Here is a 23,184-nt window from a genome sequence, read left to right on the forward strand (position 1 = left end):
TTAAGGACCAAAATATCCATCGATAAAAGTTGATAAAGGACGGAATTCGCTGTAAAAAGTTTTTTTTTAAATAAACCAGTTATTTTATGGATGTATAATTACTTACTATTACGGCTCCAAGTAAGAGAACTAATCCCAAAAAGCTTGCAATTGCACTGGCAGCATATTCAAACGCGTAAGTTTTCATATAAAACTTATGTTCCCGCATCGAGAATAAAGGAGTCGCTATGTCTATCATTAGAACATGACCGTACAATTGCAGGTGTAAGTCAATGGCTCCCATCAGTAGTTGAATGAATCCTATGACAATAGCACCACACCTAAGCTGGCAACAGCAAAACGATCGGTTCACAGAAGGCAATGTTGATAATGGCATGCACATTATTGCTTATGATTAAATTTAATAAGTTTTTTTTTCTATTACGAATATTTTTCCTCGGCTGATATTTTTTGGTTAGACCACTACCGGTCACTGCTACTTAGAACGATATGATGAAATGACACAGGCGCATGCATGCGACGACGACGTTTTGGCGCCAAAGCTTTTGCATGACATAAGGCAAGGCAGAGGACACACATCCATGTTTCAAAAAATAAAACAAAATACGCGAGCTTCATTTGAGTGTGTGTGGCACATTGATAAAAATCTCTTTTCTCTTTTGTTTCGCTATAACATCTCTATTTTCGTATTACTATATATACTACAGTAGATAGAACACCAACTCAGACGCATATTGTAGTAGCCCGTAGCTCTTTTAGCTGCAAATAGTAGCTACTAAAGACTGTCAATACATACATGTTGAAAGCAAGGATAGAGAGCACCAGACAAAATAGTAAGAAAAAATGACAATCGGCTAATGGTATTGCAAAAGTCATCACTAAAATTGCAAAAGTCATAAGCAGATTTAGTTTCCACAGTATTTCCATTTGAACTCTTATCAGTAAACGGCTTTTCTGAAATTGTAAAAAACATTTTTTAAGTCCAAAATTACAATTCCACCAGTATTAATTATGAATTAAATTTAATTGAAGCCGTTACTTTGTTCTATTATTTATTTAATAATAATGTTGTTTGTCATGTATATTTATCGAGTTCTTCGTATTTTCGTTTCTCCTTTGTTTATTATTTTCATTCTTTATCAGTCAACTGATATTTATTGAAAATCGATCGATTAACATTAATTATTGAAAGTTATTGGTTTTGAAATGTATATGTACGTCACATGCTTTATACATTTTTTTTTTCAATAGAAAACAAAACACTTACAAAAAGAGCTGCTAAAATGCCCACAATTCCAACTGTACAAACAACTATTGAGGTCATTAGCTCTAATAGATGGACAAAAATATGCACTTCATATTTGCCTGACGGCAGTTTAATATCAACGAGTTCTCGTTGTCCTGTTACGTAGACCATAATGATTGATGCACCACCTAAGACCTGGGCAACTCCTAAGAGGATACTTCCAACTTGCAAAGTGATACACCAACACGGCTTGACGATAGGCAAGGGTGGAACCGAGCACATATTTCTAATTTTAAATATTTTTAATATTTATTATTACTAGATATGGACAAAAGCACAACAATATCATCAATGAAACAATATAGTATTATTTTTCTTTATATTTTTGTGTTTTTTTACAAATTATTTTATTATTTTCCTTTTGAGACAGTAACTAGTAAAAGTTTTAGAGAAATATACAATAGAAGAAATAAATAGCAAGTGAACAGCGCGCAGACACTTGCTATCGGACACAAAGTAAATTTTTACATGAGTTTCCATACAGTTTTGGACTCACAATCAGCAGCTGTATATTACAAAGAAGAGAAATGTGTAATGTTTTCTACAATAGAAACATCTATTCTTCTATTTTGTAGACCGTGACACAATATATTTATCAGAAAACAGCATACGTTATACATTTTTCAGGAGAGAGTAGTGTACCTTGCTTAAATGTTCTCATTAGATTGTATCCGTGTGGGCTCGGGTACCTTGCTTGTTATCAGCTGATACGAGTACGAGTTCATAAAAAGAATGCTGTATACGAAGAAAATGAGCAGCGTAAGTTGCAACACGAAAAAGTAGAACGAAATAAACGCAGCACTAACTGTCATCAAACTAAGAATCAAAATAGATATCAAACCAAATACGACGTAAATTTCAATCAAAAGAGACCGTTCCTATGATGAAATAAAAAAATAAATATTCAAAAATATTATTTGTTTTAAAATTCACAAATACATACCGAAATTGCACCTATGATTGCGCAAAGTGCACTTACACTAGCAATTGTAAAAATACAAATGATTGGAAAATTCATATCTATTCAAAAAATATTAAAATTATTTGTTTTTTTTTTCAAATATATTAAATTTTTTTCAACACTTGCTTGGATCTAAATCATACAAAAAAACGCCTATTGTAATATAAAATATCAAATGCAGTATACTAAAAATTGTTGTTCCAGTTCTAAATGTAATGAAATTGCAGCCATTTGTTTTAACTTTTGGTAATGAAGCTAAGCAATCCATTTTCTTACTGTTTTTTTTTATCTGCCTCCGATCTTTTCAAAAGTTATTGGACTAAAGAACAAAATACTTTAACGAATTTTCATCAAAGTCGTATAGCAAAATATTAATGTTTCTTTATTATTTATTTATCTTACGAAATAAATATTTACTGATGTATTTTTTCTTGTAGACAGCCAAAGGAAGGAACCATAAATGTAATGGTTACAAAATTTTATGAGATTTTTCATAAATATTACTCCATTAACAATTTGTTGAACAAGTTCTTTTAATAGAAGAAAACAATAAAATGTTTTCAATTGATTGAGTGCAAGACAACACATTTTGGTTTTTATTCCGAAATCACTTCATCGACGTTATTGTTTCTTCGTTGTTGTATTCATTGTCTGAGAAAATTTAGGAATAGATTTTTTTTTCCAATGGTAGTGACGAATACAATCAATCTGAATATTCATTAATTTTTCAATCTGGAATTGTCTTAAAAATGGGTCAGCAGGATACAAGAATTTTTTTTTCAATTTAAAAATTTACTTTCAGTATAAAGATATAGGTAAAATAATGAACTTAGAGTACTTTTTAAAAAATTTCAAATTGTCTTATTTTAAAAGAAGTAACTTTTCAAAAAAGTAAATTCATTTTATAAAAAATACTGCCTCAAAGCGACTCAAGCAAAAGTATTTAAAAACAGTTGCTATTGAAATGTGAATAACGTAAATTATTTGTAATTATTTTTCATTAAAAACTGTATTCATGAATACAATTTTAGACAAAACATCTTATTAAATTCTAGTAGAACGAAGTTTGCGGGTCCGCTAGTTTTATTGTTTTTTTTTTTAATTTTACATCACTGAATATTTTTCTTAAAGCGTCATTCATTAGTTCACGAAATATTAAAAAGTACCCATACTTGTACACTGTATGAATCACTTAAATCTAAATAATATCTTATCACACAAAAAACCTATAACTATTATCATTATCACGACTTTATCAATCCATCTGTATTACCCATCTTACCTACGTACAATTTATCATTCACTCTTGAAACACCTGTTTGCGTTATCTGTATGAAAATATAGTGAACACAATGATCAAGTATCCCCACATCAAAATGAACAAAAGTTTATAGTGTAGTTGAAAACGAAATTCGTTCCTTCTTCGGTCGAAAATGAATTTCATTCATAAGCCAAAATCACCGCGTGCATTTAAGGTACCGTGTTTTTTGTACAAATACATGTTGCATAATATCAAAACTATCTACGAATATTGGGTTGAGTAGTTTCAACAAGAAGAAAAAAAATGAGTATAAGAGCATGTATGAGACAACTTGTTGCTTAATAGTAAACATACAATAAAATATATTACATTTAATTCAGTTGATTGCTGGCGACGATATTGTTAAGACCGTTTTGAAATTACGTTGCCACACACTAAGGTGTTTTTCGAATTTGATGTTTTGTGATTTTAATTGATTTATATTAGTACATCAATACTTTTATCATTTGGTACTAGGTTTTTTTTACCTTTGTGAAAGGTGAGACTTATTTAAAGCTCAATTGACAATAGCGTCGTTATGTAAGGAAATGTAATTATTTTCACAAGTGCTAGCTATTTAAAGTGCTATTTATAAATTTAAAGCCGGCAAAAATAACTAACATTGATCTTTGTTCATGCTCTCGTAATTTGGTGCCAAATATTACTAAAATTTATAGGTTACTTGCAACTAAACAAAAATATTATTTCTATGTATGGTTATCATGAGTGCAATCGTTTAAGACAAAATATTATTTTTAATAAATTTTCTAGGGAAGTGTGAAAGACTATTTTGTTTTTATGCAATATTTTTATTTTAATGCATGATGAAAATACACACACTATTATACCCAAGTACATTGATTTGCGGCGTATTTCTGAATTGTCAGTGAAAGTACATGTACACTTTTTAAGTAGATGTGCAAAAAATTCAGACGAAATTGATTTTTGATTGAAAAATTTTGAATCTTGATCCTCAGTATTTTTTTTAAGTGATTTAATATTTCATTTCACTTTTGATAATATTTGAAATATTTTATTTCCTGCTCTAAACATGCATAGATAGGTCAAAAACGCAAAATCATCATGATAATTTTTTTTATATATTCATTAAATATTTCGTGTTAAAAATTTACTTGCAAAATCATTTAAAGTATTTCGTATGACGATACGACGGGCATCTTATTTAATTTTGATTTATTATTTCTTTATGCATCTGTGGTATTTTAGACTGCTGTATATATGTTATCAGAAAGTCATGGCATTTAAACTAGTTTCTACGTCGTATTGTACAGAGTAAGCGAAGGGTAATTCAATGCCCTTGACAGATGCTTTTTGGTAAAATGAATATAAAAATAAACGATAATTATAATTTATGTTAACAATTCAATTCTGAATATTTTTTAAATTTTCTCGATTTATTCAGAAAAAAAGAAAGGATTGGAATAAATATGAAACGTAAAAATATTTTTAACGTGATTTTAAACAAGTGAGGCAAGTGCAATTCCAAAAAATGTTTCACATTATTTTGGACCTCAAAAAGTAAGGAGGTGGGATTAATGAATAATGATAATGAAAAACAATAATATCAATGATTTTTGCATCTTTTTCACCATATTTAAATAGTTATAATATTCAATTGTGTGCTTTACAGACATTTTAGATCTTTTATTTTAACAATTGGACCATTTTCAAAACAATTTTTAAAAAAATTTCTAACGATTTTTTTTAAAATTTAAAATTTTTTAGCAAATTCCAAACTATTTTTTTTTAATTTTTTTCTGGCAAAATTAATCTAACTCTTTGAAAAACTGCAAAATATAACAACATTTATAGATTTCAATTAGTTTTTGATGATTTTTATTCATTTTTCGTATGTTTTGAAAGTAAAAATATTTCAAAATCATTATCATTATTCTATTATTCCCTCCTTGGATTTTCGGAAAAAGTTAGGTGGGTGGACATGTGAAACATTTTTTGAAATTGCACTTGCCTGACTTGAATTATTTGCAACATATAAGACCTTGGTTTCTTCACGACAATTTTACAGACATATTAAGACCAGATATACAAAACAAAAAAAAAACATATAATGCATAACAGAACATTCAAAAGATTTTTTAAGAAATACGTTTTTTATATATTACAATTTTTTTTCATCGTTGAGCTTGTTTTATAAAATGATTAGCGCTAATATTTCTTTGAAAAAAAATATGACTACGTTGTTAATTGATTTATTGCTGTGTTAAATAAATTAATTAATTATTTTTTTTTTCAGATAAAAAAAAATGACACAGATTCTGGGGCATTTTATAAGTTTTATGTTGATTATTTCAACAATAGATCGGATAACATGCTACAACATCTTAGGAATTTTTATACATCCAGGAAAAAGCCATTTTGACATGTTCTATCCGTTAATGCGGGGACTCGCAGAAAAGGGACACAACGTTACAGTCATATCACATTTTCCCGATAAAAATCCAGTTCCAGGCTATACAGATGTCGTTCTCGAAGGACTTTCAGATATTTCTTTGAATAATGGAGTTGATCTGGAAGTCAGTGCTATATGCAATTTTATTTAGGTATTTTAATAATTCAAACGTTTCTTTTTAGTGGTTCAAGGATCAAAGACCATTGTCTCATTATACGGAAATATTTTTTTTGTACTCATGGGGTATAAATTCCTGCGAAAAAGCTCTAACATCGCGCTCTTTGCAAAAATTCATGAAGCAGTACCGCGAAAAGTTCGACCTTATTATTCTGGAGCAATTCAATACAGATTGCCCTGTTGGCATAGCCTCAAAATTTCAGGCGCCTTTCATTTCTTTATCCTCGTGTGCAATGATGACCTGGCATTATGAAAGAACTGGGACACCACTCATACCTTCTTACATGCCCATAGTGTTTTCGGACCATTCAGAAAATATGAATTTTATTCAAAGAGCTAAAAACTGGTTTGTCATCCACAGCCATAACTTAATATATAAATGGGTTTTTAACCCGAAAGCCAATGATCTTCTTGAAAAACACTTGGGTCCAGGGATTCCCGATGTTGCGGAACTAGTTAAGAAAACTAGCCTAATGATGGTGAATCAACATTATTCACTAAGTGCACCAAAACCGCTCCCTCCAGGCGTTCTCGAAGTTGGTGGTATTCATATTTCAGAACAGAAAACATTGAGTCCAGATTTACAAAACCTGCTAGACACTGCAGAACACGGAGTAATAATTATTAGTTGGGGAAGTATGGTTAAAGCTGACTCCATGCCAGATGATAAACGGGATGCTTTTCTCTCAGCACTAAGCCAATTTAAGGAACGAATAATATGGAAGTGGGAAAATGATTCATTGCCTAATAAACCAGACAATGTTTATATAAGGCCTTGGCTACCACAGAGAGACATTTTATGCCACCCTAAAGTACGTGTCTTTATGAGTCATGGTGGATTGTTGGGTAGCTCAGAAACCGCGTATTGTGGGGTAAATTGTTTTTTATAGATGTATTTATTTATATTTATTTAAACTCTTTAAATTTATTTAGGTACCTGCAGTAGTAACGCCAATGTACGGTGATCAATTTATGAATGCTGCTGCGATTGTCCATAGAGGCATGGGTGTTTTGCTGCCTTTTCCACAAATGACTACGGAAAATATTGTGAGCGCCTTAAAACAAGCGCTATCACCAGAGTAAGAAACTACATGGTTTCTTTAAATTAATATATAATACATATGATAAATTTTAATTTATAGAATGGCCCAAAATGCTAAAAAAGTATCTTTTTCATTCAAAAATCGTCTAACAACACCATTGGAAACTGCAATTTGGTGGGCTGAACATGTGGCGGCAACGGGAGGTGGCCCACTCCTCCATTCTCGAGCCATCGATTTGCCATGGTACGTTTATCATTCGCTTGATGTTTGGGCACTTGTAGTTTCTATCCTGATCCTGACCATCTTTATGTGGGTTCGAATTATTAAACGACTTTGCAAAGCCAAAAAGAGTGAGAAAGAGAAATATCAGTAGGTGGCATCATTAAAATGTGATAAAAAAAATTATTCATTGTTTTTTTTTAATAATCATTTGAATAAATTTTGTTGAATACATTTTCTTATGCACTTTGTTTTGGGTCTAATATGTTTCAAGCTCTTGATAAAATGAATTTGTGACACACCAGCTGTAAAATGAGAAAAACAAAACAAACAAGAAAAACACGTTCGTTGTATTGTTTTCTGGACTCGTAGATCGTGCAAATGACTGTGTGAGAAAGGCCACATTGAACACTATGAAAAAAAGTTCAGCAAACAGGTACAGTAATACTAATCGACTGATTTGCTGTCAAAATAAAATGAAAATTTAATATTTAATAAAATTATAAATATGTTAATTTTTTTTCATACTTTAATAACGCCTAAAATTAATGATATAGCTAAAAATAACTGTATGACTCGACTAATGACAAAGAGACGCTGCCAGTTTGATGCTGGAACAAAAAAGAAAGTAATATGTAATATTAATTATTACAAACTGTGTTGAAAAATATTTGTCAAACTAGAAGCTTAAAAGCATTTCAATATGTTCCTTATACAATTCTTATATATCTATAAAAATATTTTGTCTTTTTCTTTCTTACCTGTCTCAAAATAATTTTCTTTCACTTCCAATTCCAAATAAATGAAAAACACTAAAATCTCTAGAATGCCAATGTATATTGTCCCTTTTCTTAAACCAATACAAAAACAACAAATTGATACTTGTGGAAAATTTTCAAAGTATGCCATTATGTGTGTGCTTCTAAACCAAATCAAGAATAAAACGTTCCGATTGCACATCAGAAATTCAACTGATCACAATTAAATTTTCTCAAATTCGGTAACCTTGTTAAACACGAAAAATAGAATACATATATCGGTAATAATAATGAATTAAATGTAAAAATGTTTTACTTATAAGAATGTTGTATATTTCACTGAAAACCAATGATTCTACGTCTTTCTACACATCTACGTTTAAATATAAACATTGAATTATTTTATTCGTTTTCACACTTACGAAATTTTGGATTTTTTTTTTATGCAAAACAGTAAAAATTGTACTTCCCTTTAGAATACTTTATGATGTTGACAGAATATTTTCAATATAGCGAAAATTAACCGGAAAAAATAAGATAGAAACCATCAACCACCACTAGTAAAATTGAAGTAAACAAACATATCATTTTGAGAACACTTTCTAGGTACCTAATAATAGCAAGTTTTTCTGTTTAATGTAAATAAAAGCCACCTGATTTACCACTTCAAGAAATCAAGGTAAGATTTTTTAATCATCTGTTTATGAGCTTCTCTATTTCAACGATAAAAAATGTATTTCTGCAGGATTTTATTTTAGGTTTATTGAAATAGTTGTTTCTTGCTTTTGTTTTCCTACTGAAACATAAAAAGGTGTCCAATATTGTTCACAAAACATTATTTTTTTCCCAAACATCAATCATGTGTAAGAGGATGGCACATCTGAAACAAATATTTAAAATTTCAGCATGTAAATAAATAATTAAGTGGTTAATGTTTTAAATAGTTATAACTTACATTGTAGTTAAGTCCAAGAAACCAAAGCAAATGATATATTTTGCAGGCAAAACATTCATATTTTCGACATAATGGGCCACCTTCAGCGTAGTTACAAAACCAACCAAATTCAAACCAATGGAAACATATAGAACTGTGAGATTTTTCTTTATTGAAAAATAAAAATTTATATATGTGTATATTGTATATAGATGTCTACAATTGTATTAAAAAAATTACCTGAAGCATGCCGACTGTCTGTTGTATTTTTAAATAAAAAGGTGGGATTAATATTCATTTTTTAACGAATTTAAACATTATTTACTCACAAGTACAATGCTTTCTGTTAAATACAGAATCCAATTTATTAGAAGAATATTATTGAAAATAACGAATTCGTCATTATAGAAAACTGTTGAATTAAAGTTAGAAATTATTATGGAAAAACAAATTTTATAAAAAAAAAAATACTCACAACTATTATCACAAATTTCGATTAAAATTTGTAAACCAAACATGAATCCGAATATTCCCACATGATATTTCTGAAAAGGAATTATTTTACAATGTCTCTAAAATTATAGAACTATAAACTAATAACTTCATTTTTTGTCCCATGAGGATTTTTATGAAGAAGAGATGGGGAAAAAATGAATATTTTTATTTTTTTTTTTTTGTAATTTTACAATGTTTTGTTTATAATTTGTAATAAGCGAAATCTCCCACAGTAAAGGTTTTTTAAAAAAAGTTATTGTGGGCACGTAACCTAAAAAAATTTTCTTCTACATTTCAATAGAAAATGTCTTTTAAAAGCGATTTTTTTTTTGGTACGATTTTATCGTAAACAGTAATTTTTTAAATTTATTCGCCTTACTAAGAGTATATAGAAAATTAAGTATCCTTTTAAACACATTGAAATTAAAAATAAAATTGATTCAATTATTTTTTAATCAAATTTTATTATAAACTATTTATTTATAAAGCACTTTCGTTGTGTTTTCTGTATCAAGAACGAGTTAAGACTGAACAAAACTTCGTCAAAACGAACTTTTTAATCGTGACAATCAGTTGAACTTCTCATTTTGCACTTTATGAAAGAAATTAGTCCTGCTAATACGTACTCTATCTAAAGAATATAAGATTTGTTTATGCTAATGTAATTTGATATAAAGACAAACAATTCGAATCAATTTATAAACAGATTAATAAACGAACATTTGCTTCTTTGAAAAAAAAAATCTTCAAAACTTGTCATTCGTAACATTTTAATTGAGTTTTTTAAGTTATTTTAAACGATTTTCTTCAGTTGCCTTAGAAAATACATATTATGTATGATTTTTAAGATTCACAATTTTGCCAAATCGAAAATCTAAAAAAATTTTCATCTAGAGTATAAAAAAAAATATAATAATAATCTTTATTTTTGCCTTTTCCAAGTAATTTTACAACAAAAATTTGATTTCTGATGTTTTGAAGTTCTTTTTCACTAGGATTGTTTGTCGTCTCGAGTACATCATTTTTCTCCGTGTAACATATGATCGCAAATGATCTGATGCCTCAGGAAACCCAAAAATGTAAATTTTAAGCCCCAATTTGCCAACTTGGTTTCTGAAGATAAACTTGGAAAATTAACCGCCAGAGAGTTTCGCTAGAACAAAAATTTCTTAATTTTTATGTTTTAAATGGAATGTTTCTTAGATTTTTGATTTGGTGAAGTTATGATTTTTCGTGATGAAATAAACTCAACAATCCTACATGAATCAGCCTTAAAAATCAATGAAATAAAAATAATATTGTATGAAAATATATATTTTAATATATTACATATATTCTTATAAAAATACATAATCTAAGAAAGTCTTCCTTCCGCTTCATTCTTGTATAAGAGATCCATTTGTGGCAACCTGTTTTGTCTGATGATCAAAATTTGTAAAAATGAGTTGATACACAGCAGGCAATAAATACTAATCAACAAAATAATTGCTGATACTAATCCATAAAGAGGTATGAAAACTGCTGTTAAAATGATAATTGGAATCAATATTAATATTCCTATGAGGTTGAAAACGACATATGATTTGACTAGTTTAATGTTTCTCTGAAAAAAAAAGAAATACATATTTTTTTTAATTTATTAATGACAATTTTTTATTTTATGATGACGTGAAATTTAACGCTTTGAACCAAAATTATATGTAAGTAAGTTATTGATAATAATTGTGGCTTTCTAAAGTTTTGTCTTTGCCTTAAACAAAATGCAAAAAATTTCATTTGACTTTCGAAATAAATAAAATTAAGCATAATAATTGCTATTCTAAACATTGAAAGATTTTCTCGGAGTTTTTTTTTTGCTATGGGGCTTTTTAACAATTTTCAAGAATTTTGTTCTACAGAAATCTGCAGCCTCATCAGCCTGCTGGTGAATTCGCCACTGATTCTGTATATTTTTACAATTATTTTTGTAGTTCGTTCATTGTAATTGAAATAGATATTATTCATGTATATTTGTTTTTAATTTAACCAACCAGTGGCTTTTATTTATGTTAATTCTCACCTGAAAGGCACCTACTAATAAAATCACAGCAAACAATAAAGCAATGACTTCAAATAATATTGAAGAATAAACAGTTGCTTTTATCTGTGGAACTTTCTCTGTTTCATCTGAAATTTATATTAAAAATGAGATACATTTCATTTTTGTTTACAAATAAAAAAAAAATAGTCATACTTGTTGGAATTTCTTGCATTTCAACATACACAACATCCTTTGCATCTGCTAAAACCAGTGAAACAATGCTAAGTGTACATCCTGTGATTTGCAAAATTGCAAGAAAAATAGTTCCAGTCCTCAGAGGGATGCAAAAGCACATCATGCCAAACCGAGGAAATTTAGAAAGAAGCTTCATGTCGAACAGCAGGTAAATTGTGGTCTTAAAAGTTGAAAGAACTAATACTTACTACCTAAACTTATGTTATTATTTATCTTATGCGTTTACAGAGAGACACTAATACTAAGGTAACATTATTTGGACTTGTTTTTGTCGATGTTTTTGTTTGAATATTTTCAAAATCAACTTTTTCACGAATACGCAAAAAATAATATTTTAGATTGCGAAATATGGGCGATGAAAATTAGATATTTTTCATTTTGGTAGTAAGACGTATTCAAGATATTCTATTATGAAGCCAATTTTCTTCATTTGGAGTTATTCGCCCAAACAAATATGCATTCATTGGAAGACACACTAAATGAACTAATTTAAATAAAAACTCCCACAAACAATTGAAACTCTTTAATATTTAATATCTTTAATATTTATATAATGCAACTATCTTCTCAAACCAGTCCAGTTTCTTTGAATTAGGTTTTGTTTATTTACGCAGCAAAAAACAAAGTTGTTTTAATAATGGGTAAGGGTCGATTTGTTGGCTCTCCGCTACTGGGTGAGTTTAGGTTAATACAATGGAAATCCAACTGTTCGAGACTGGTTTCCAATTTAATGATATTAAAAGAGTTGTTGTGTTTTCCAGCTTTTCCTCCTAAAGTATTGATGTCATTGATTAAAAGATTAAGCGAGAAGAAAATAGAGAAGAACAATTAATACAAATTAAATATTTTCCATAATCACATGAGGAATAAGAGAAAAATATGAAAAACTGCGTTATTCGTAACGTGTGTTTCAAAAAACTAGCCTCGTTTTGGAATACAGAAAATTAAAAAAATACTGCTGACGGTTATTAATTATTAACTTACTTTTATTTAAGTTTAGGTATTTTGTAATTTTATTTAACATGTTCATGTCATTTATTTTTAGGTTTGTTTTACTTTACTTATTGTTAGTAAGGAATACTTGATATTTAGATATATCTTAATATTTATTAAATAGATAGAATTCAATCATTCTGTAGACTAAGGCTTGCCTGAGCCTTAATGTCTTCATTGAGGCAATGCAATTTGTTGTCTGCCAAACGACGGTAGATCAACACTGATGGCTCAATATTTTCTTCAATCACTTTTACTAATAATACGGTGTCTGGTTTCAGGTATCCACGAATCAATGAAACTACGTGTGCATTTCCAGTGTTCTCTACATCATGAAGTTTCATTTTGATCGCTTGAGGTGGAAGTATTGTCAAGCATTTGGAAAATGATTTAATCTGGAAAATCTCCGAATGCTTATCGACACTCAAAAAAGTCCCGTAGTCAATTAAATGTACGACAACGTCTTTGGAATCGAATGCGTTTGTAGAGCTTATGACTTTTGCACGAACATAAGTGTGCGTCGCTCTATTCCACACTAAGTACACTTCGTCCGGATCATTGTGGTTCACTTGACCAATATGTTTTTCCAAATGTTCGTTATTTGCCACGATCCTTCGAATTTCTTCCTTAATAAAATCAATGTAGCCATTCACTTTCAAGTAGCATACGACCAACCCAGAATCCAAAATAGTTGTGATTGTGACAACGTTGCAGCCCTTGGAATGGAGTTTCGTTGGAACAACAAATTTTTCTGCAATGCTCCCGAACAGTTTATCATTGACATTCACATCGATGTCAGTTGAGGTATCATACAAGGTCACTTCGATAACATTTCCATTATTCCTGTACTGATTTTGAGATGTGTGGACTTCAGCAACGAGCACTTTGTCATATATTTCTGATATCCAGTTGTAGACTTCATCCACGTTATCAAAAAGACTTACTTCCCGCAATGAAATTGAGAACGCTTGAGGTGGTAGTTCTAAAAATTCGGCTTTACATTCGTACAATACGCTTACATCCAAAACATCATGTTCACCAGTATCTATAAAGTGCATCAAATATTTGTTTGCTTCGGAATCTTTTTTGATAACTCGAACTCTTTCTCGCATTTTATGTAAAACTGCAATGTAACATTCTCCAATCACGATATTTTCAGGCTCTTCTAATTCTAAAATTTCGTTCATTTTGATTCGCAATTCCACAAGAGCGTCAAAGTAGTCTGGTCCTAGTAAATTCACCCAAACCGAGGTGGGTTTTTCGGGAAAAGTAACTAATACATTCCAATTTTTTTCGTTCCATGGCATTGTGATTTTCGGAGGAAGGATGCTCACATCAGTAATATCAGATGCGGCACTTGATAGTTCCATTGAAACGAGACTTCGCTGGCCAGGATAGATTATTTGCTGCTGCAAAGTCAGATGATTCTCGAATACAAACCAACTTGAAAATTCGACAGTCATGATTTGCACAAAATTAGGTGGAATTGAAAAATTATATTTTTCGCTATAAAAATAAAAAAAAATATAACGCATTAAAGAATTAGATTCAAGGTTCCAAGTTTACATATATGTAGTACATGTCCTATAATTTTTAATTTTCAGTGGAATTTTTAATAAGATTTAAATTGTCTAAATTAAAACAATTTTGAATAATTTGTTTGAAAATTAGAAATTATTTTTTTTAATACCACCCCCCATTTTTATTTCAAAAATTTTGGACAAAACTATTGAGTTTCATTTGGAGCGGCCTAACATAATAAAAAGAAAATTTTAAGAGACTTACCGAAAAATGTTTGGAATTTCTTTTAAAAAGACTCCAGATCTGGAGTTGCTAACAATGTCATAGATCTTTGAAGCAATATCATATGGTTCACCTTGATATTCGGGGAATTGCGACAACTGTTCTTGATTTTTGATATCAACGACAGCGTGTGCAGCACAGACTTCACGAGACTTTTCTTTGGAATCAAAGTCATCAGGATATGTGGTATATGTTAAACCATTAATTGTGCATCTACATTGATATCTCTTATATTTTCCATTTTTTACCGTAAAATACTTAAACTCTGGAGGGGGAAGTCGTTTGATGACACAATATTCCTGCAAACGTTCCTCATTATTAAGATCTCCTGTGTCCCACCATTCAAGAGGTACAATCGTAGCAGTAGTATTTTCTTCAATTGCAACTTCTTTATCTGCCACAACAGGCGGTACGGGAGTATACGTTTCTTCCGGCATAGACAATTTAATTTTGCCGAGTCTTTCTTGAACGGAATACTTTGAGACTAACAAATCCGTTTTGGCTGACGATACATGTCGAACTACCCTTTTATTCGATCCATTTGGATCCAGCGATTTTTCCAGAAGTGGCTTATTTATTTTAAATGAGGCATTTTCATTTTCTTGAGTTTCTTTTGATTCTTTAGCGTTTTCATACGGTGAAACAGGTCGACATATTGCTAAAACTGTTGCTAGCTCTTTTTCTTGTGGGATCTCATTGGATAGTTTTTCAATAGGAGCTTTTAATTGTGCAGAATGTTCAGAAGATTTTGTAGATTGTATATTGGAAAATGGAATCGAAGGTGGTTGTTGTACTACTATTATTTTGGGTAAAGGTTTTTGGCTAACATTTGATACACTGACTTTGGACCGATTTGGCGGCACCGTAACTTTTTCGCGTTGCGCAGGTACTGCATTCATTGCTTTCTTCGGTGGAAATTCAAATTTTGATGTGGCATGTTGTATTGGTGCTGTGTTTTGAACCCCTGGGTGAATTACTTTAGCAAGTTGTGATGGCAAAGGGGCAGTATTTAAAAATTGCCGTTGAACAGTTCGGCCAAAGTCTCCTCTGCCTGATGTTATCGTCAAACCTAATGATTTCTTTGACACCGTACGAGTGTTGTTTGGAAAAACGGTTCCCGCCGGTTGAATATTTCTCGGAGCATTTTGGAAAGGTCCGCTCGTCTTCCCTTGCGCGTATCTATACGTGGGATTGTATCTCTTGCGAGGTGCAGCTGCATGATAAAATAATCCATCCTTGATCAATGAAAAAAAAAAATACGTTTGTTTCATTAGCTGGACATAAAATCAACTTACTCTCGCTGGAAGTCCCATTGAGCGACTTTTAGCTTTGCTCTTTGTCGATTTTTGTTTTCCCACCAAGAGTGCAATGTGAGCACTTTCTGCTGTCAATTTGGCATTCACAATCCACATACCGTTCCGATTAAAAACATAAAATCTATTCGAAGCTTGGAGGAAGTCCGTAATCGATCTAAAACCAGTGTAGTCAAGTTGTTTGCCTTCCATTTCTGTGTAATCGCGCAGCAACTGAGTTAAGGTCGGAGCTTCTTTGCAACTGGTACACAATCCTGCAAGGATTTCAATTGCATCTCTCTGCGATGCACTTAGTGACATTGCTCTTGGTCGGCGAAACAATCCTGAAAAAGATAAGTTGCAGATAAGAAAACACGTGCCGCTACAACGAATCCGTCAGATATTCCGCCTATTTTGACGTGAAACTCAATTTCCCAAGTTAATGCGTGAAGCGAGTCAATGATGTAGCATTTTGAATGGAAACTTACCAATTAATTTTCTTTTTTTCTCGCAAAATAAATCAACGTTTCGAGGCTCTTCGCGTAACGGTAATTATTGAGACTGCGTTCTACAGATTTCAGCGCCATCTGGAAACGGAGGACGGGAGGCTCGTGACTGAATTGCGCGCGAAATCCATAGTGACGGAGTGAGACGATGTGAGGCGAATGAAAGTGAACTGTTATACATCTGTCAGCTAAGTATAACAGACTGGTATACTTAGCTGACAGATGTATAACAGTTCACTTTCATTCGCCTCACATCGTCTCACTCCGTCACTATGGATTGCCTCTGCAATGCAGTTACGTGCCTCATGTATGCCAGTGTATAACAGCATATAACAGTATCAATTCCATGGAAAATCGGAGAATCGGTCGAAAAAAATAAAATAAAATAATAAATTAAATGCGTTCCAGCCAAACATGGCAAGACATGTCGTTACAATAGTGTGTTTCGTCTGTGTGATATATACTGCAGGAGCCCAGATTAAGCCAGAATGGGAGAAGCCGGATGCCTGGAGTCGACATAGGTCTGCAGTATTAGCCAGAGAAGCGAAGGAAAATGCCTTGGAAACACAAAATTCGATCGCCGTAATTGCGTCCAAAAGTTGTGCCGAAGATTTACAATCACAACAGGAACTAAGTACAATATTTTACAAACGTCTCGCACAATTGTTATTTAAGGAGAAAAAATTCAAGGTAATTTCACCATATTATGGAATTGTGAAGGTAAAAACAAAAAAAGTTATTTCATTATAGGAAACCGAACTTGGTTTTGTCACACGTTCCATCGAAATAAAGTTGGAAAAGGATCGTTTGCACTTGATTAATTCTCTAATTGATGGCGACGATGATGGCCAACTTACGGAATTGGATGATCAAATAATCAGAGTATTGCAGGAATCTGAAGGCGGATTTGCAGCAACAGTCAAAGACGAAATTTTGACTGTTTTTGAAATAATTTTTCAATATTTACGCGATAAAAATGTGAGTAGATTTTCTACTATTTCTTCTCTAATTTAACATAATTTTGTATTTTGCAGGTGCAAGCCTTCTTATATTCAGTTTTCTTTTTTATTTTATTGCCACTGTTATTCAAACGTTTCGGCTGGAATATGGCGATCTCGATTATTTTCATATTACTTTTTGTCGGCTTTGTTGTTCAGTACATGGAATGCAACAAACAGAAGGAAGGTGAGCAAATAATAAGATTTAAGAAAATAAAAGATCCCAGCAAGACGCCGTGCGAAGGAGTGGATTTGAGCGAAGACACTTGGTTTGAGTACTTGGTTACTTGGTTTGGTTTTTCGGGAAAACAAGGGGATTGCATCAAATACATAAGAGAAACAGCCAAATTGGATCTGGATGTTTGTCTTCCGGACGAAGTTTTGATTCAATACTTTTGCGAGACGCTTTCAAATATTGTGCTACGTTTATTCGGTAGCATAATAGACAGATTTCATGAGACAACAAAGAACTACAGTATCCCTGGACGAATATTTGCCTTTGCTATATTCCTGTCGATGATGATAATATGTGCCTATTTCTTCTTCGGAATGACGATACCGAATATCTTAATTCATGGTTTAAGAGAAATTTTCAGTGGAAGACGAAGAAACAGCGATGCCAATGAAAGGCATAGTATAAAAAATCAAGAAAAATCCTCGTCGAAAGAAGATCACCTAAAGGAATTAATAAAGGTTACAAAACTCTTGGCCGAACAAAATCAAATACAAACAAGAAATGCATTAGAAGGTCGCTATCGTAAACCATTGCGAAGAAAACGAATAACAGAAAATCGTATTGAAGATTTGACCGATGAGGAGGAAACTGATGGTCCAAAAGAGTTAAAAGAAAAAAATGAAGAAGAAGAAATTAGTGTCAGTGAAAGTAATTTTGAAGACACGTCTGATAACGTTGAAGAGCTAAAAGCCGAAACGACAATCATAAAAAAAACCAAAGTTCAATAATTTAAAACGTTAAATAAAAAAAATTCTTTTATATTTTTATAAAAAAAAAAACGTAGACTCATAGATATTCTTCAATTAAGCGTAATTTTAAAATCACAGCTGTTGAATCGTACGAATAGAGCTTTTCCATCAACTTCCAGCACGAGTTTTTAAGTAATTTTGGTTGGTCGCTCTTTAAAAACTTTATACAAATATCCAGCAAGTTATCCAACAGTCGTTCGTGAATATCGAGGTATTGAAAAACGTTGCCTATATCATCGAAAATTTTTTGCTGTAATTTGAAACTTTGAGTGAGCCTGTTAAAAGAAAGAAAAAAAATATTAAAAACATAAAAAGGGAGTTGGTGTAAAAAACTTACGATGACGCAAAACTTCCAGTATTGGTAAGATTTTCTGCCATACTACGATGCAAAAAGTCCATTATGCCAGGAAGCACATCCGTTGATGTTCGCTTCTGTACGAAATCCTTTGATAATCGAGTGATATCAAGCAACAAGTCGAATGTGCGACTTATTACGAGTAAATTATTTTCCTTAAATCGCGATGCTAAAGGAGCCCATATAAGATGTATCGTTGGAAGGAATTCTTTATTTTCGGCATCAAGCAGATTCAGGCAATGTCCAATGGCATCTAGACTGTATAATTTGTGTAATACATTTGATGAAGATGTGAACCTAATGAGTGATTTTATGAGATCACGAAGAAACACATTTTCAGTAGTCTCGATTTCAGTTTCGTCGATCGTGTCTTCCTCCATTTCTGTCTCGGCGTTTATACTGTTCATTTCTTGCCGCATTTTTTCAAAATCAAATTCAGAATCTTTTGGGTCGTACCTAGGTGTATCCGGTGGATTTAAGATCATAAGCCATTTTTCTAAAATTTCGTCACTGTCAAGTTTTTCTTCGGCCGCTATTTCATTGTAGTCACCCATTTTACGCGGTTGTCTTAATTTTTTCAACAAAATTAAAGTTACTTTCAATGCAGCCGTTACAGCCGCATCACTTACGGATTTTTTGTGGAAAATATTATTAATTTTTGCGAACAATCCTTGTGTGAAATAAAAATTATCGTAATCATAGTACAATTGTAAGAGGGCATTTGCCATATTTAACGACGGATTTACATTTTCCTTTCGTAAATTAATTTCAATATAGTGCGTTATGAAATTTACATTATTTTTGATCAAAGTTTCTACGTTTTTTACATGCAATCCATTGCACATTATTTCCAAGCCATGTAAGGCTGCTGAGTGAACGAGAACATTCGGACTTGATACCTTTTCCAAAATTTTTGGTAACGCATCAAAGATATATTTTTCAAAATTTGATCGCAAATAGTTGCTGCATGTGCTGATCAATTCTGTGACAAGACACACGTGTATCACGTTGAAATGCAATTCTTCTACCGAAGCATCTGTCTCTGAGCTCTGGTGGATTTCCAAAGACCAATGATCATTGTGTAAAAAGTGCTCTAGAATTTGTTCAACTAAAAGATCTGTGGCATCTGTCTTTGTGTGGAGCATTTGCAGCACTACACAAATTAATGTATTGCTAGAATTACTATGAGCAACAAGTCTATCGAATGATTTATTAATGAGAATGGGCATCAAAGATGATAATGATCCAATCAATTGATTTGCAGCACCTAAGAGGGACTCGTCTGATAAATATTTATAATTCCTCCATGGTAAACGATTTTTATTGACACTCAAGTTCATGTCGTTCCATTCCACTACTTCTTCCAGACATACAGACGGGTATTCGATTTCAAATAAAAGTAACAAATTATCAAAGATACGATCCACCATATCCGAGTTTGTCAGAATGAATGTTTTTTTAAAGAATTCCATGTATCCCTTTAACACTTTCAATGATATTAATAATTGTTGCTCATTCTTCCGATTAATTATTCGTGAGAATTGACGTAATTGTCTATTGAGACCAAATATCATTAGTTCGTTTGAGTCTCGAAGCAGATTTGATCTGTACCTAAAGTCGTCCCAATCATCTGAATTACTGTTATTTGCCAAAAGAATTTCATAGAATGGCAAGATTTGCTTATGGAAGTTCCTAGCACATTTGAGTGTCACTAGTAATGATGTTTTTTTCAGCTGTTCTGTGACAAGTATCCCGTAATTTACCGACATTAGATTTAAAAGTCGATTAAATAGTGGAGCCAATTTTCCTATGGCATTGGTTTTCCACTCATCTGTTCTCTTTGATGATTCTGAGCTCATTATAGCTTTGGTTTTTGTATTGTCAATTGATTGCGGATTAAGAAGCTCTAGGAAGTCTGTTTGTGTCACATCATGCATTTCCATATCGCCGTTTGGATCTTCAAATATTAAACATAATATACGTCCAAAAGCCTCAAGAACTCTCTAAAAAAACATTGAAAATTGGATTAAAAGATTCAAAATAATGAAAAATCTTACCGCTCTTAGTTTCTGAGACATCTTTGCATCGGATTCAAACAAGTTTGATAAGACTACAAACACACGGGGTGTCATTTTAAATACCACATCTGCCACATTAGCCCTCAAAACAATATCGGTTGTATCAAATTCATCATGGACTTGTAAAATACCCTTCAAGCAATTTACTGCAGATATTCTAAAAAAGAAAATGTTGAATGAGTTTTTTTTTTTATAAAATTGAATCCATGAAAAGTTACCGTAAATCCAAAGCAGAGTCTCTTTGAAGTTTTTCTAAAGTAATGTAAATTATCTGTCCTACAATGGTAGCATTCTCTTGTCTATAAAATTTTTCTATAGCTTCACTTTCTAGGCGTCTCGATAAGCTTTCAATACAATTGAGCACTCCAATAAGAATAGTTTCTCCTACATTATGCATTACATTAGTCACTGGATCATAAATTTTACTGATCAGCACAATTAACACCGTTTTGAAGGCAATTTCATTAGTTAGATAAGTTTTGTCTGTGATCGAAACTATTAAGTCCAGGACATTTTTGACTCGGTTCTCATCTTTACTCCTGTGAAAAAAACCAAACATTTTACTTTGTTTTTGAAACTAAAAAAATAAAAGTTTTCACGTACAACTGACCACTGCGATTGATGTATTCCAAAAATCGAGGCAAAATTGCATTTTCATAGATACGACTCTCAATGTGTTGTACATTTTCCAGGACGTTTATCAATTGTTCAACTTCCACTTCCTCGAATTTGCCATCTTTTAGCATGCTAAACAACAAGGAAGCAATTTGAATGGATGCCATGCCATTATTTTCTGAATAAACCGAATGAATTTGACAACACTTAAACATCTACCATGTTTTATTAGCTTCTAACCCTCCCCATGAAACAAAATGCAGCGATATACAAGTAAGTTATTGTATACCTATTTTGACCTTTTTGATTTTTTTTTTAATCGTGGCTTCTGTAAGTATATATTAGCTATTTTTGATAATTTTATATGATTTGTTATTTAAATAAGTTTTGCAGGAAAAACAGATGGTTCAAAGACATTTATTTGTAAGGACGAGATATAAGAGACGTTTTAGTGTGATACAAAAATTTTCATAATAAAAACAAAAAAAAAAATTTAATGCTGGAAATCGCAACATGTTTATTACTAGCAGTGCTTTACGTGGCCAGTCGTGAGCTCGGAATATAACAGGTGAGTTCCTTTGATAAGTAAAAACTATCTTTATCTCGAATTCAACATCTTTTATTTTTGCAGAGACCATCCATCAACTATCAAAAAGCGATTCGTCAGTGTATCTGTGATAATGTTATTTACTTGGCATGCGACTAGATAGGATAGGATTAGCGTTCATTCTGCCTCTGCTGCTGACAGTTTGTCTCTTCCTCGGACCACTCAGTGTCCAAATTTGGAATGGTGTATGGCGATTGTACATTGAGCCCGCAAATTGGATCAATAGTTTTAGAGATTTAATATGGATTCGAAACCATATTGTTGTTCCTCTATCGGAAGAGTTTACTTATCGAGCATGCATGATGCCAATAGTATAAATTTAGTACCTCAACTGTCATAATGATAACACCATTATTCTTTGGCGTAGCGCATTCATCACATGGTCGAACGCATTCGTAGTGGCATCGATAAACGAACAGCTATAATAATTTCGTGCTTCCAGTTTGTCTATACGACTATTTTTGGCATTTACTCAGCGTACCTTTTTGTCCGTACCGGACATTTTATGGCACCTTTTAAATCATATCGTACTCACACTAATTCAAGTTCTAAGTCATTAATTCAAAAAAAATGATAACAAGATATGGGTTTCAATTTCAATATAAAAAAAAGTTTTGAAAAAAAAAATTAACATTCAATTTTTTAGAAAAGTAATTAAATTGATTTAAATTATCTAAAGCGAAAAAATTTAGTATTTTCATTTTATTCAATATTTTTGAAATTTTTTCTTTGTAACTTTTTAACGTTTTTAAACGTTTAACGTTGATTCTCAACATTTCTTTAATTTTAGTTTATGTTATTTCCAAATTTGAACCTAAATTGAAGAAAATTCAAACAAAATCACACAAAATAAAAATTTTGGAAAAGAAATATTTTTGGTCACGTGACTTGAAAAAAAAATTCTTTTATATTTCAATGGAAATCGTCCTATTTAAGCGAGTTTCTTTTGTTTTTTGTATAATTTTATCGAGAAACAGTAGTTTTTCAACTAAAAAATTCAAAAAAAAAAAATTAAATATTTAATTTTTATTTTTTCCCCTAAGTTTTTTCGACA

General features: G+C 31.6%; 4 protein-coding genes and 2 long non-coding RNA genes across 8 annotated transcripts; 2 read left to right on the top strand and 4 right to left on the bottom strand.

Annotated features, from left to right (window-relative positions):
• Nucleotides 1–573: 573 nt before the first annotated feature.
• On the bottom strand, nucleotides 574–2,604 carry LOC134835078 (uncharacterized). The gene is made up of 4 exons (XR_010162195.1): nucleotides 2,394–2,604; nucleotides 2,250–2,326; nucleotides 1,268–2,184; nucleotides 574–954 (listed from the first exon to the last, which is right to left on the bottom strand). It is a non-coding gene; the product is annotated as an uncharacterized LOC134835078 (long non-coding RNA).
• A 1,317-nt stretch (nucleotides 2,605–3,921) lies between these two features.
• Nucleotides 3,922–7,679, top strand: LOC134833794 (UDP-glycosyltransferase UGT5-like). Of its 2 annotated transcripts, none has more exons than XM_063848248.1 (5): nucleotides 3,922–4,066; nucleotides 5,843–6,122; nucleotides 6,181–7,047; nucleotides 7,109–7,254; nucleotides 7,318–7,679. In XM_063848248.1, the coding sequence occupies exons 2-5, from the start codon at nucleotides 5,853–5,855 to the stop codon at nucleotides 7,589–7,591; spliced, it is 1,557 nt and encodes a 518-aa protein (XP_063704318.1). In that variant the 5' UTR covers nucleotides 3,922–4,066; nucleotides 5,843–5,852; the 3' UTR covers nucleotides 7,592–7,679. The 2 variants fall into 2 exon arrangements, with proteins under 2 accessions (XP_063704318.1, XP_063704319.1); XM_063848249.1 differs by lacking the exon at nucleotides 3,922–4,066 and adding an exon at nucleotides 4,778–4,902.
• Nucleotides 7,680–10,926: 3,247 nt separating this feature from the next.
• Nucleotides 10,927–12,128, bottom strand: LOC134833795 (uncharacterized). The gene is made up of 3 exons (XR_010162133.1): nucleotides 11,858–12,128; nucleotides 11,684–11,790; nucleotides 10,927–11,227 (listed from the first exon to the last, which is right to left on the bottom strand). It is a non-coding gene; the product is annotated as an uncharacterized LOC134833795 (long non-coding RNA).
• Nucleotides 12,129–12,864: 736 nt separating this feature from the next.
• LOC134835027 (tudor domain-containing protein 7-like) lies at nucleotides 12,865–16,539 on the bottom strand. The gene is made up of 4 exons (XM_063849877.1): nucleotides 16,476–16,539; nucleotides 15,991–16,331; nucleotides 14,678–15,930; nucleotides 12,865–14,398 (listed from the first exon to the last, which is right to left on the bottom strand). Exons 2-4 carry the CDS (start codon nucleotides 16,306–16,308, stop codon nucleotides 13,024–13,026), a joined length of 2,946 nt encoding a protein of 981 aa, XP_063705947.1. The 5' UTR covers nucleotides 16,309–16,331; nucleotides 16,476–16,539; the 3' UTR covers nucleotides 12,865–13,023.
• Nucleotides 16,540–16,820: 281 nt separating this feature from the next.
• LOC134836108 (uncharacterized) lies at nucleotides 16,821–18,454 on the top strand. The gene is made up of 3 exons (XM_063851311.1): nucleotides 16,821–17,183; nucleotides 17,244–17,471; nucleotides 17,528–18,454. The coding sequence occupies exons 1-3, from the start codon at nucleotides 16,908–16,910 to the stop codon at nucleotides 18,452–18,454; spliced, it is 1,431 nt and encodes a 476-aa protein (XP_063707381.1). The 5' UTR covers nucleotides 16,821–16,907.
• A 14-nt stretch (nucleotides 18,455–18,468) lies between these two features.
• Nucleotides 18,469–21,722, bottom strand: LOC134836106 (uncharacterized). Of its 2 annotated transcripts, none has more exons than XM_063851308.1 (5): nucleotides 21,512–21,722; nucleotides 21,127–21,447; nucleotides 20,888–21,065; nucleotides 18,813–20,833; nucleotides 18,469–18,750 (listed from the first exon to the last, which is right to left on the bottom strand). In XM_063851308.1, the coding sequence occupies exons 1-5, from the start codon at nucleotides 21,688–21,690 to the stop codon at nucleotides 18,513–18,515; spliced, it is 2,937 nt and encodes a 978-aa protein (XP_063707378.1). In that variant the 5' UTR covers nucleotides 21,691–21,722; the 3' UTR covers nucleotides 18,469–18,512. The 2 variants fall into 2 exon arrangements, with proteins under 2 accessions (XP_063707378.1, XP_063707380.1); XM_063851310.1 differs by having other exon boundaries at nucleotides 21,519–21,721.
• Nucleotides 21,723–23,184: the final 1,462 nt, after the last annotated feature.

The sequence above is a fragment of the Culicoides brevitarsis genome, chromosome 3, assembly GCF_036172545.1.
Source record: "Culicoides brevitarsis isolate CSIRO-B50_1 chromosome 3, AGI_CSIRO_Cbre_v1, whole genome shotgun sequence".
Lineage (NCBI taxonomy): Eukaryota > Metazoa > Arthropoda > Insecta > Diptera > Ceratopogonidae > Culicoides > Culicoides brevitarsis.

Excerpts from the sequence above, each read along its gene's own strand:
- LOC134836108 (XM_063851311.1), top strand. The coding sequence starts at position 16,908 with ATGGCAAGACATGTCGTTACAATAGTGTGTTTCGTCTGTGTGATATAT. Across the intron at positions 17,184-17,243 it reads TTAAGGAGAAAAAATTCAAG|GAAACCGAACTTGGTTTTGT; the intron begins GTAATTTCACCA and ends ATTTCATTATAG. Across the intron at positions 17,472-17,527 it reads AATATTTACGCGATAAAAAT|GTGCAAGCCTTCTTATATTC; the intron begins GTGAGTAGATTT and ends TGTATTTTGCAG.
- LOC134836106 (XM_063851308.1), bottom strand. The coding sequence starts at position 21,690 with ATGGCATCCATTCAAATTGCTTCCTTGTTGTTTAGCATGCTAAAAGAT. Across the intron at positions 20,834-20,887 it reads TGTCTCAGAAACTAAGAGCG|AGAGTTCTTGAGGCTTTTGG; the intron begins GTAAGATTTTTC and ends ATGTTTTTTTAG. Across the intron at positions 18,751-18,812 it reads ACTGGAAGTTTTGCGTCATC|GCTCACTCAAAGTTTCAAAT; the intron begins GTAAGTTTTTTA and ends TTCTTTTAACAG.
- LOC134835027 (XM_063849877.1), bottom strand. The coding sequence starts at position 16,308 with ATGTCACTAAGTGCATCGCAGAGAGATGCAATTGAAATCCTTGCAGGA. Across the intron at positions 15,931-15,990 it reads CAATGGGACTTCCAGCGAGA|GATGGATTATTTTATCATGC; the intron begins GTAAGTTGATTT and ends TCATTGATCAAG. Across the intron at positions 14,399-14,677 it reads GAAATTCCAAACATTTTTCG|CGAAAAATATAATTTTTCAA; the intron begins GTAAGTCTCTTA and ends TTATTTTTATAG.
- LOC134833794 (XM_063848248.1), top strand. The coding sequence starts at position 5,853 with ATGACACAGATTCTGGGGCATTTTATAAGTTTTATGTTGATTATTTCA. Across the intron at positions 6,123-6,180 it reads ATAATGGAGTTGATCTGGAA|TGGTTCAAGGATCAAAGACC; the intron begins GTCAGTGCTATA and ends GTTTCTTTTTAG. Across the intron at positions 7,048-7,108 it reads CAGAAACCGCGTATTGTGGG|GTACCTGCAGTAGTAACGCC; the intron begins GTAAATTGTTTT and ends AAATTTATTTAG.